At 46.4% G+C, this 12362-nt stretch overlaps 1 protein-coding gene across 1 annotated transcript in view; it reads right to left on the reverse strand.

The window, feature by feature from the left end:
* Positions 1–12362, reverse strand: part of MYO1D (myosin ID) — a 168609-nt gene that overhangs the window by 94486 nt on the left and 61761 nt on the right. The window contains exons 15-16 of the mRNA XM_030966419.1: positions 7835–8001; positions 1317–1524 (exon numbers count right to left, since the gene is read on the reverse strand). Of these exons, the coding sequence (XP_030822279.1) occupies positions 1317–1524; positions 7835–8001 (375 nt within the window). The remainder of the gene's footprint in view (positions 1–1316; positions 1525–7834; positions 8002–12362) is intronic.

Raw genomic sequence — 12362 nt, forward strand, 5'->3', positions numbered from 1 at the left:
TATGGGGTTTGTGACACTGGACACAGCTCTCACTTGCTGAATTCTCCTGGAGCCAGCAAGTTGCCACGGTTAAATCACTTCACATCTGCTCACTGACTGCGATGGGGCAGAAGGAAAATTACAGCCTGGGATCTCACTGACATTTTACCATGGAAAAAAAAGGAGCCCGAAAGATAAATCTAAAGGTGAAGACATCCCAGATATATAGAACAAAAGAAAGTAAAATTATCTATTTAAACTAGAAGTCAGTTTTAATTCAATTGAACCAAATTGGTAAGCACCATTACACAAAGGCAGCAGCACTGTTGGAAGGGTTAAGGGTCACCAGATGATGAAGCTCTCCAGATAATTACTGAGTCCCTTCTGGAAAGCCTCATGATTTACAGGACAGCCATAAGCCACAGAATACACATCACTAAAAAAAGAGCTGCTAAATGTGGATTCTTTCACTTACACTCATTCCTGTGCAGAGGAAAACACCCCTGGGCCCCAGGCTGGGATCAGCTGCTCTAAGGCTGCTCTCACATCTGCCTCACTTGTGTCACACAAGTGCCCATTGTCACAACACCACATTTCACCTCCTCTTGTCTTTCCCTTTTCCTAAATTACAATTTGAGGAACTCTAATGCAACAGAAGGCTCAGTTATTTAAAAGAAAATCAAATCCTTCTAGATGTGCTCACAGTTTGTGTCCCTCAGCCTTTGATGCTCACAGGCAAAACTACAGAAGGAAAAAAGAGCAAGAATTAAATTTCCCTATGAGTTGTTAATGAACAATTGAAAGCAAGTTGAGAACAGAAATGACAGGCAAAATTGCCTTGATGCTTTCAGAGCTCAGAGAAGGCCTCATCAGATCCCTCCTCTTTGATTTTTGATTTTTGATTGTACCTTTTCCAGCACTGCCTGGCCCCATCTGCCAGCAGCAGAGCCAGGGAGGGATCCCAGCCAGGGCTGGAGCAGAGTTAGCAGGAAACAAGAGAAACACTGAAAATGGAGACAAAGTCGAGCTTCAAGAAGAATCCTGACTCCTTCTTCGACTGCCAGGCTGGGAAAAGAGACTCGTACGTATCTCAGAGTCCCTCTGACCAGCAGAGATTCTGAGAAGGGATTTTTCAGAAAATATGACAGTGATAATGAACAACCTTTTAGGTGCTACAGCTCCCACCACACCAAGGCTCCAGAGAGCACCATGGAAAGAGCCCTAAAAATATCCAGCAGCAACCAAAGTCTGGAATCCATGCAGCAACAGAGGCAGAAAGGAGAGCAAGGGTGGTTCAAGGAGCTTGAGCTGAGTGTCTGAGGCAGTGGAGGCTTTACCTTCTGCAGGAAGAGGACGATCCTGACGAGCATCTTGGCGTGCAGCTCCTCCAGGGTGAAGAGTGTGCGCGGCGTGCGGATGAAGAGCTTGGTCTTGCCGTAGGCCACGTCATGCTGGAAGCCGTGGCACTCGATGAGCTTCCTCACTGCCTCCTTGTCTGAGGGCAGGTCGTGGTTGGGCCAAGTGAATTCAGAGATCATCTTGTACCTGGAATTAAAAAGTACCATTTACAAATGTGAGCTTGTGTTCCAGACTGCAGTGCAACATGTTTTCTATTACCATCTGTATGGGAGATTATCTTTTGTCAAGCGGCCAGTTTGCCTTATCTCTTTGAGTGACCACATTCACACCTCCCTGGGAGGGGACCTCTGCTGATAACAGCTATGGAATGTCAGTGCATGGCTGATAAGAACTATAACATCCCATTGTGAGATGCTCCGAGCCCAGAGGGAGGAGCCAAGCATTGCTACCCAGATATAATCCAGAGGTTTTTGAGACACCAGCACGGCTTCTCCACTGGATTCCCCAGAGGAACAGCAGCTGCCTCTTCCTCCACTGGATCTTCAGAGCAAGACTACATCCTTCTCTACACATCCCCCTGCTCCAACAGAACCACACCTGATACTTCAAGACAACTGCAGCCACAATTCCAATGGGACTGCTACCAACACCCTGACCCACAGGGTGTCAGGTTGGGTTCTGACTCTGGCAGTGTTGTTCCAGTGGACTGCATTGTTTATTTTACCCTTTTATTTTTTCCCTACCCCATTAAAGAACTGTTATTTCCTGCTCCCATATTTTTGCCTGAGAGCCCCTTAATTTAAAATTTATAGCAATTGAGAGGGGTGGGGAGTGTTTACATTCTCCATTTCAGGGGAGGCTCCTGCCTTCCTTAGCAGACTCCCGGCTTTCCAAACCAAGACAGTTTGCCAGCAAGGTGCTAGAGAAGGGCAAACTTCAACCGGTTTTAGAAAAAATTATCAGTTAAATTGTAATAAAACTGAATATAGATGGAAGAGTCTGAAGAAATCCTTGCACAGATTTGTTCCAGTTCTGCTCCAATTAAGCAAGCCATCCTTGACCAGCACTTGCAAAAATCATGGGTTCCAACTCTGGTATTCCAAGACACAGCACTCACACACAGACCATGCTAAAAACAAGCACAGTTCTCAAAGCCTAAGATACATCTGATCTGAACATCTTTTTAAAAGAAAGTAAACACCCATACTCTGCATTACCTAGAGTTTTAAAACAGGGTTTATAGAAAAAATCCAAGTACTATTTATGGCAATCTGCATTTGGTGTGGCATTAATTCCTGGCAACATGGAAAGCTTCTCAGTACTATGGTGTTCTGTTTTTGAGTAAAACTTCCAGAAACACCTTTCAGGGTTTCCTACAGAGGATTTCTTGACTCATGAACCTTAAAATACAAGGAAAATTACTAAAGAAGAGGCATGATTTTGTGAGATACTGCAAAATAATATTGGGAGGAGCTCGATCCATCAGCACCGAACTGATGCAAAGGAACAAACTCAGCAATGGCCTCCTGCAGATTTGTCCCATTTTTCACACCTTCACTACCCAATTTTATTTTTTATTTATTTGTTTTGGTTTTGTTTGGTTTGGGTTTTTTTGGAAGGAAAGCTTTGTTTTGTTAGCCTTCTGCATGAGAAGCCACCTGCAACCAACTGCTTTGTCAGAAAACCTGGATTTAAAAAATCTGCAAATAATTTTTTCTCGTGCATCACTTTGGAAGTAATTTCTACCAAACTGTGTAACTCCCGCCCACTGCAGAGCTTTGGCTGCCCCATTCTGTGCAAACACTGCCTATAACTGTGGGTCAGCCATTCCTCCCATCCTCACTACCCAAACTGCATTTTCGAGCACAGAGAAATGCAGACTGGATATCTACAAATCAAACCTGAAGCATCGAGATCAGCCCATGCTCTGTCAGATTTACCAGCCCAGGAAATGCTGATTAGGGGAACAGGCGTTTGCAAAAAGCAACAGTGAATTTTCTGCATAAGATTTATGGACATAATAAGAGCTGAAATAGACATTTTCCCTGGAATGGAAAATGTGTTCTAAATAAAACAGCAACTAAGCGAGCTCAGCCACTTCGCACTTCAAAGCCCCCGGCCAAGGCAGGCATCAATCTCAAAGCTTCAGACGCTCTCAGTTACACTTAAATGGCCTCACAATCCCCCTTTTCCTGGGAGCGGCACGGCCTCAAAGAGCCTGAATGGAAACCCAGCCCAGCGCCCATTCATTCATGAATTAGCCTTTGGAAGGGGGGAATGGAGGTGCACACTGTGCTTAAGGAGGGAACACCATCGCCAGGGGTTACAGGGATCTCACTGATAAATAAACAGGATTAAAAACCTCCCCTTCAGACTCCCAGGAGAAGATTCAGCACGTGCTGGCAAAAGCATTGCTGCTCTCACACACACAGACATCAATGCACATTGGATTCTCTGCCCTGTTCTCATCAGGAAAATGATCCTGCAACAATTCACTCACTGGGAAACATCTCTCACCTCGAGACAGTTGTGTTAGGAAAAAAAAAAAAAGAGCAAAGCACTGGCAGTGCGACATCCTCGAGTTGGGAACAAGGCTGGGAAATAGGCTGGGAAGCAGGCTATGGATCAGGTTTGGACCCAGGCTATGGATCAGGTTCAGACCGAGGTATGGATCAGGTTTGGATCCTTGCTGTGGGTCAGGCTCGGACCCAGGCTATGGATCAGGATCAGACCCAGGCTATGGATCAGGTTCAGACCCAGGCTATGGATCAGGTTCAGATCCAGGCTATGGATCAGGATCAGACCCAGGCTCTGGACCAGGTTCAGACCCAGGCTCTGGATCAGGTTCAGACCCAGGCTATGGATCAGGTTCAGATCCAGGCTATGGATCAGGTTCAGACCCAGGCTATGGATCAGGTTCAGATCCAGGCTATGGATCAGGTTCGACCCAGGCTATGGATCAGGTCGACCCAGGTCTGGATCAGGTTCGACCAGGTATGGATCAGTCGACCCAGGCTATGGATCAGGTTTGGATCCAGGCTCTGGATCAGGTTCAGACCCAGGCTATGGATCAGGTTTGGATCCTTGCTATGGATCAGGTTCAGACCCAGGCTATGGATCAGGTTCAGATCCAGGCTCTGGATCAGGCTCAGACCCAGGCCATGAGCCAGGCCTGCCCCATCAAGGAGCTCAGGAGAGAAGGGATGTCACAGCACCAAAACCCCTCCTGCTCCTTCCCACAGGCATTAAAGACATCCCAGTGCTGCTGCCCTCCTCCCTCCCAGGCACAGCAGGTGGAACATCCCAGCTGTCCCTCTGCTCCCATTGTCCCCATGAGTGTCACACAATGCCACCAACTCCTTCCCTGCAGCACAGGGCATGGCCTGGATGCCACAGCCACTCACAATCCTGGCCTGGTGCTAATTATAGCCAGGCAGGGTCTGGAATAAATCTGCTCCCTGACACCACAGCCCTGCCCCTCTCCTGCCTGCAGATCCCCACAGCTTCCAAGGTCACTCAGACATGGAACACCCCCTCCCAAACACCTCTGTTTCTCCTTCCCCTCTGTACCTTCCTATGGAAACACCCAACAGGGATGAGGCTGTTCCTGGAGTTAACATTTCCCAGTCCAGCTCTCCTAAGAACCAAGATTTCTGGAAGCCACTAAATGGTGAAGCTTTAATGAACAATATTTGGTGTGCAGCTGGGCCTCACTGTCCCTTCCCAGCCTGCTGTTCACAGCTCTCAGTGTTGATTCCAAGCTATGTTTGACACGGCCTGGAACAGGCATATGGATGCCTCTGTGTGGAAAGGGTTGGATTACACTCACAAACCCCTTCCTGAAACCCAAGCAGCTTTTTTTCTAATGGTAATTTATAGATTAAACCAAGAGAATGGACCCCATCTGTGTAAGTACCACCCAACTGGATGATGCCATGATCACAGGAAGGGACAGCCTGTCCTGGTCCAACAGAAAATACTTCAAATTGGAAAGGGCAGTCTGGCTTGCACAGAGCTCAAGGGAAGGTTTTCTTTATCCAAGGAAAGCTTGAGAAGGACATTTATAATGGTCTTAACTGTGCTTCACTTCATTCCCTTCTCAGAGAGAGGAGATATCACCTATGTAACAGGATTTAGGGCTAAATATCAACAAACTCTTCTCCTACAGAAAGAGAAGGTATTTTTCTAGTTTTATTTTTCTCCTTTTTTTAATTTAGAAAAGCTCTTGCAGACCAGGCTTGGAGCAGCACCACACACACACACACGTGTCTGATCCCTCACTCTGGATGCCAAATCCCACTCCAGGGCTGGGCAGGACTCCTGTTCCAGCACCCAAAAGCTGAAGCAGTTGCCATGTGCTGGTTTGGTTTCCTGGCTGCAAACACTGCAGGACTGGAGCTCACAGGAGCTCATCAAACATTCATTAAAAACAAAGCAGCTGTTTGTATTAATAGCAAATACACAAACCTTAAGAGTAAATTGTAATGGATTCCACATGTGAGGTGAATGTACACTCTATCCACTGCAGAATGGTTCAGGAAACTGAACTCCACTGCTGCAGACTGGATTTAGAAAGCCAGAGCCTTTCATTCCACCTGGGGTATTATGATATATCCAGGCAAATCTCCACTGTGAACAGCAAAAGATCTTTCACCAGCACTCTGTTTCTAACTCATGACATCCCACCTGCTTGAATAGTTTAATTTTTTTCTATCCTCACCTGATTCAATAACAGAACAAAAATTCCATTCACTGTTCCATCAGAGCAGGTTGAACTTGCAGGGCCCACATTAATTTAGTGCAGCCTTAAGACAAATTTCAATCTAAAACATGTCATTTATCACATGTCTGGTAGGAATTAGGAGGGCAAGAAGAATCAAAACCACATTTAATGGGGTCATGATACCATCCCCCTTTTCAGACTTTCCATTTTAAAATCCAGGGGTTTTCCCCACATAATGTCACCATGCACCATCACGTGCTCCCCCAGACACAGCACCTCTTGCAGCAACAATTAGCCAATTCAGAGAGAAAACAGCACTTAATTAGCTCAGGTTTTAGGGTGATACTCAGGGGATGCTCCTCATTACACATTCCCACTGCAGATTAACACAGCCAGTGAGTTTCAGCAGACAAAGAGTTGAACCTGAGCAGCACAAGCACCTCAGCACAGCAGAACCAGAGCAGCCACCTGGGCACAGCAGAAACAGAGTGGCAACCTTGGCACCAGGGCATCCACACTGCTGTGGGATCTGTTTCAGCCTATCCAGGAGCTGATTTAAACCAAGCACAGCCCAGGAGCTGGGCAGTGCCTGGCAGCCCGTGGCATTCACATTCTATGAACAGAGAGAGAGAGATGATTCTCTCTCACAGGATTTTTCCTGGAGAAGCACAGAGCGAAAAAACCAATTCTTATCTCTACTTGCTGCTCCTGTTGTTTTTGCACACGTGGAATGTGTTATGGAGATTGTTTACCTGAAGTGATTTGTCAGTTGGATTCTGCTGAGGATTGTTTTGTTCCCTTGGCCAGTTGGGGAAAAGCTGTGTCCTGACTGTTGGGAGACAGTCACGAGTTTTCTTTAGTATATCTTTATAGTATAGTATAGTATAGTATAGTATAGTATAGTATAGTATAGTATAGTATATCTTTAATATACTATAGTATAATGTAATATAATATCTTGCCACATTTCTCTTCACAGAGAAAAGCAAGGCACAATTCTTCCCAAGAATATTCTTATCTCACTTGCTGTGCCTGTGTTGTGCCACAGTAGAATGCAATATGGAGATTGTTTACCCACAGTGACGGAGTTTTGTTTCCTTGGCCTGTCAGGGCCAGGTGTGTGTGTGTGTGTGTCAGGACTGTCACTGATAGTCACGAGATTCTGTGCAGTGTGAGCAGGGTTGAGTGCTTGGCAGATTCAGTTTAGATGTAATGTAATAAAGTATAGAATAATATAGTATAATAAAGTAATTAATTAGCCTTCTGACAAGATGGAGTCCTCCTCATCATTTCTAGTCCTCCTCATCATTTCCCCTGCCACAAGGCTCATCCTGTTTCAATAATAATACAGTTTTAATAAAGTAATTGTTCAGACTTCTGAACCAATGGAGTCAGCTGCCAATCACTCCCTAGGTCTGAACCAATGGAGTCACTCCCTAGGTCAGGGGCTCCCTGTTTTCCTCCAGGCAGGCTGTGTTGTCACTATCGGACACGAAAGAATGCAAGCACACCACTGTTCTTCAGGTGAAGGAAGGAAGAAGAAGTTTATTTCCCTGACTCCAACATTTATAGTTTTCCAAAAGTGACAGTGGATTGGAGGGTGATAGGGACACCTCTCCAATGACACTGGTCAAACCAACAGTCCATCAACTTTCTCCTCCTCCATAAAGGAAGACAAAACAACCAGTTATTTACAGAAAGTGTCTGAAAAAGTTCACCACATATCAGAAGGCCTAGAAAATCTTAAAAAACCAGGGTGACACTGTGTCTCACCTGTGCAGGAACTTCTCGTAGCTCTGGCGGTAGGCGAAGCCGGCGCGGCGCACGCGCACGTTCTCCAGCAGCCCCAGGTACTCCACCTGGTGCCGGCAGCGCTCCTCGTCAAACAGCTGAGGGGACTTCTTGTCGTTGGGCTTGATGCAGCGCACGTAGTATGGCTCCTGGGGACAGAGGACAGCAGTGTCACCTTGGCAGAACACCCTGTGTGAGACACAGCCCTTCCTGCAGCAGCTGGGAGCTCAGCCCACTTCTGTTTTAACCTGCTCAGCACAATCAGGTTAAAACAGAAGTGACAATAACAGTGTTTAACGAAAGCCTGGGTGTGGCACTCAGTGCCATAGTCTGGGTGACAAGGTGGTGTGACCGTGTTCACAGGGGTCCCAGGATGAGGGAAGAGATGAGGATCTGACTCCATGTTTCAGAAGGCTTGATTTATTATTTTATGATATATATTATATTAAAAGTATACTACAAGAATAGAAGAAAAGGTTTCATCAGAAGGCTGGCTAAGAATAGAACAGCAAAGAATGATAACAAGAGCTTGTGGCTCGGCTCTCTGTCCAAGCCAGCTGGACTGTGATTGGCCATTAATTAGAAACATCTAACATGAGACCAATCACAGATGCACCTGTTGCATTCCACAGCAGCAGATAACCATTGTTTACATTTTGTTCCTGAGGCCTCTCAGCTTCTCAGGAGGAAAAATGCTAAAGAAAGGATTTTCCATAAAAGATGTCTGTGACAAGGTGGTGCTAGGTCATAGGAAGGACTCAATGGTTTCAAAGGTCTTTTCCACCCTGGCTAATTCTGTGATTCAATGTTCTCCTCCTTCACACCCTCACAGGAGCCACATGTTCCCCCTGGAGCTCCACTGGCCTTTGCTGTGTGTCACAGACACATTTTCTGAAAAATCCTTTCTTTAGGATTTTTTTCTCCTGAGAAGCTGAGAGGCTCCAGGAGCAAAATGCAAACAATGGTTATCTGCTGCTGTGGAATGCAACAGGTGCATCTGTGATTGGTCTCATGTTAGATGTTTGTAATTAATGGCCAATCACAGTCAGCTGGCTCGGACTTTCTGTCTGAGACACAAACCTTTGTTATCATTCTATTCTTTTTCTATTCTTAGCTAGCCTTGTGATGAAATCTTTTCTTCTATTTTTTAGTATAGTTTTAATATAATATATATAATAAAATAATAAATTAAGCTTTCTGAAACATGGAGTCAACATTCTCATCTCTTCCCTCATCCTAAGACCCCTGTGAACCCCATCACACCTGTGCACCTGCCCAGCACCACATGCCCCTCCTCCTACTGTGAGGATGACAACATCAGTCCTCAGAAAAGATATCAAACCCATGGAATTAATAGAATTCACTGTCCTGTTGGGTATAGCTTTGCCTGCTCCAAAAGCAGCCTGGTCACTCCATCATTTTTATCTGTGCTGAGCCAAGTCAAACACCCCCAGCTCCAACACAGCTGAACGATGGAAATGATGGAGCCCCAAACGCAGCTGCCTCCAGCCCAGCCCTTCCTCAGCACAAACACAGGCCACCAGCACATGAGTTCCCCTTTCTGCACCATCTGGGACTTGCAGGGGGCAGGGAAGGTGGAATGGGGACTGGTGGCTTTACTCCACCCTGCAGAAGTCCTGCCCTGTGCTGCTGGGGCTGACCCTGGATAAGTCCCACGGGGTCACACTCCTTTCCCTGCCAGCCCTCCTGCACCCTGAGGTCAGCCACACACAGCTCTGTTGGAGCATTTTGACGTTTGCTTTCATTTTTATGAGATTAAAGGTAATTTTTGTTTAGGCCAATATGATCTGTAACCAGCACCAGCCTTGAGGGGTGGCTACAAAGCCTTTAAACCTATGTACTTTCATTCCCCTGGCTTTTGGAGTTCATTCATTTCTTCCTCTTCATGGCTGGCCTTTGCTATCCCACTCCTAAATTTGTTGGTGTGTGGAAAAGCAATTAATAATCAGAGAACCACAAACAGAGAACCACCAAACATTCTGAGTTAGACCTCAAGGATCATCCAGTCCAACTCCTGCCCAGACACCCCAACAACCCCACTCTGGGTATCCCTGGCAGTGCTGTCCAGACCCTCCTGGAGCTCTGGCATTCCCTGGGGAGCCTGGGGAGTGCCAGCACCTCTGGGGGCAGAACCTTTCCCTGAGATCCAGCCTGGCCTGCCCTGGCACAACATCATCTAAAGACCACCATGGCTTTTCAAATTGTATTCTTCTAACATTAACAGATAAAACTTTTAAAGTGGCCCTTGCAAAAGGAGTGGCACATCCTGCAGGCTGGCAGAGCCCACCCAGCCTCAGCCTCAGAGAGAACTCCAAGAGGATCCCAGTATGGCCCAGTATGGCCAGAGACTGTCAGAGAACATCCCAGATGCACACAAACTGCAGAATTCCAAAGGCAGCTCTGACATGGGGATAAAGGGAGAAAAATGGCCTGGGTGTCATCTGAATGTGACAAAATGTCACCTTTGATAACCACAGCTGATAACCAGCCATGACCTGTCAGCAATGGCTGTGAAACCACCTCTAACACTGCCCTGAGGAACCTGAGGGATCCCAAAAGGGAAAGCCCAGGAATTTTCCAGAGGAGCCTGCTCTGTTCCAGCACTCCTGAATGGCCTCAAGAACCCACAGTGGTAACAGAGGGGAGGGGAATGGTCTGGGGAAAAAAAGGGATTAATTTAGTGAGAACAAATGCAAAGTTCCACATTTAGCAGAAAGAGTTGGTTAATAAAGAATGAAAAGCTGATTTGAGCCTGGTGCTAAAGAGATCCAGAAGCTCCAGCTGATGTGAGACAAATGCACGTTTCCATGTTTTTCTAGGAAAGGACACAGGAACAGGAAAATTGCAAAAAAACCCCAACACATTTCTAGTTCTCTGAGCACCTCATGCAGCCAGGGCACTGCAGTTCAAGTGGGAATGTGAGTCAGGGCAAGAAAGAACAAGAAAAATCAAAAATCCAGCAAATGTGACTCAGAGGAATTGTGGGTTTAGCCTAGAAGGACCAAGGAGGCACAGAACACCCCTGGTGGGAGATTTTGTGTATTTAAAGGATAGATATGAGGAAATGCAAACATTCAGCTTTAGGACAAAGAAGTCATGGTTTTAAGCACGTATAAAAATTCAAATTCAGCTTCAGGAAAACAAGGAGTAGGAACAGAATGCCTGTGGGAAGGAGGGAACATCCATCAGTGGGGAGAACAGTCTGCAAAAGGAAGATACAGACAGAGGTGTCCTCAAACAGGAGGTGAAATTTGGTGCACTCCCAAGGTCCCCTCAGCCCTATTTCCTATGATTTGTCTATTCAGCCTTATTTCTATGATTTGAGGTCACTTACCCAAACTCAGGATAATATGAAAGGCCCCAAATTGTTCATTTCTCTTCAGTAATGCTGAGGGAACAGGATCATCCATGGCTGTCCTGGCTAGTCCTGACACAACCTGAAGCTTTGCAGCTCCTGGACAGCCCAGGGATGAGTGTGAGCCATGAATGGGCCAAGAGAGGCAGGCCTTGGAAAGCAGAGCCTCCTATCCTGAAAGCTGCCACAAGCCACTGCATTTCCATGTAGGATAAAGTCTTTTTCCAACCCAGAGATGGGGTCAGACCTGCCCTGTGCTGCATCTGATGGCAGGATGAATATAAATCCTCTAAATCCCTGGAGGGGGTTGATATCACAAATATCCACAGAACTGCAAAGCCTTGGGAACAGAGCATCCAAATTAAAGCACCATGGAATGGTTTGGGTTGAAAGGGACTGTGAAGATCACCCAGAGCCACCCCCTGCCATGGGCAGGAACACCTCCCACAATCCCAGGTGGCTCTAACCTGGCCCTGGACACTTGCAGGGAAGGGGCAGCCACAGCTTCTGTGGACATGTAATCAGGAGCAGGAATTCCAGAAGTGTCACTGCTGACACAGCAGCAGCCAGGTCTCAGCTGTTCCTCATGATGCCACAGAATCTGCCACAGAATCCCCCAGCACAGGCTGGGCTGCTCTGCCACTCCCAGATGCAAAACCCCTCAAATCTGTGACTTCAGGTCCAGCACAAAGGGCAGTGACTGTGCCTGCATTTGATATAAAAAGGCTGAAATCCTTTGGAAAGCAGGAATGGGAAGTGCCTGCACAGACAGGAGATCATCCATCAGTGCAATTACAGTGTAATTAAAGCCTCTCAGAAACGACAGCTCCTGGAGTAAATTTTAAAGTAGATTATTCCATGCTTCCAAATCCCCAAGCCCCAGCTCTTCAGGGGGATAATTATGCAGCTCCCATTCTTGCTGTCAGAGAACTGCAGTTTGTAAAGGGAAGAACTGAAATGCAGAGACACAAAGGCCCCAGCTTTGAAAGCTCTTTGGATGTCTAATTGCAGCTGATTTTATTTTTTTTTCCATCAAGCTGAGCGACTTTTAGATTTTTAAGTGTTAAAAAGAAACCAAACCAGTTTTAAGCCATTGCACCTAAACTAACTCTTTCTTGAGGGGTTTCTTTTCTG

Source organism: Camarhynchus parvulus, chromosome 27 (assembly GCF_901933205.1).
Source record: "Camarhynchus parvulus chromosome 27, STF_HiC, whole genome shotgun sequence".
In the NCBI taxonomy this organism is placed as follows: domain Eukaryota; kingdom Metazoa; phylum Chordata; class Aves; order Passeriformes; family Thraupidae; genus Camarhynchus; species Camarhynchus parvulus.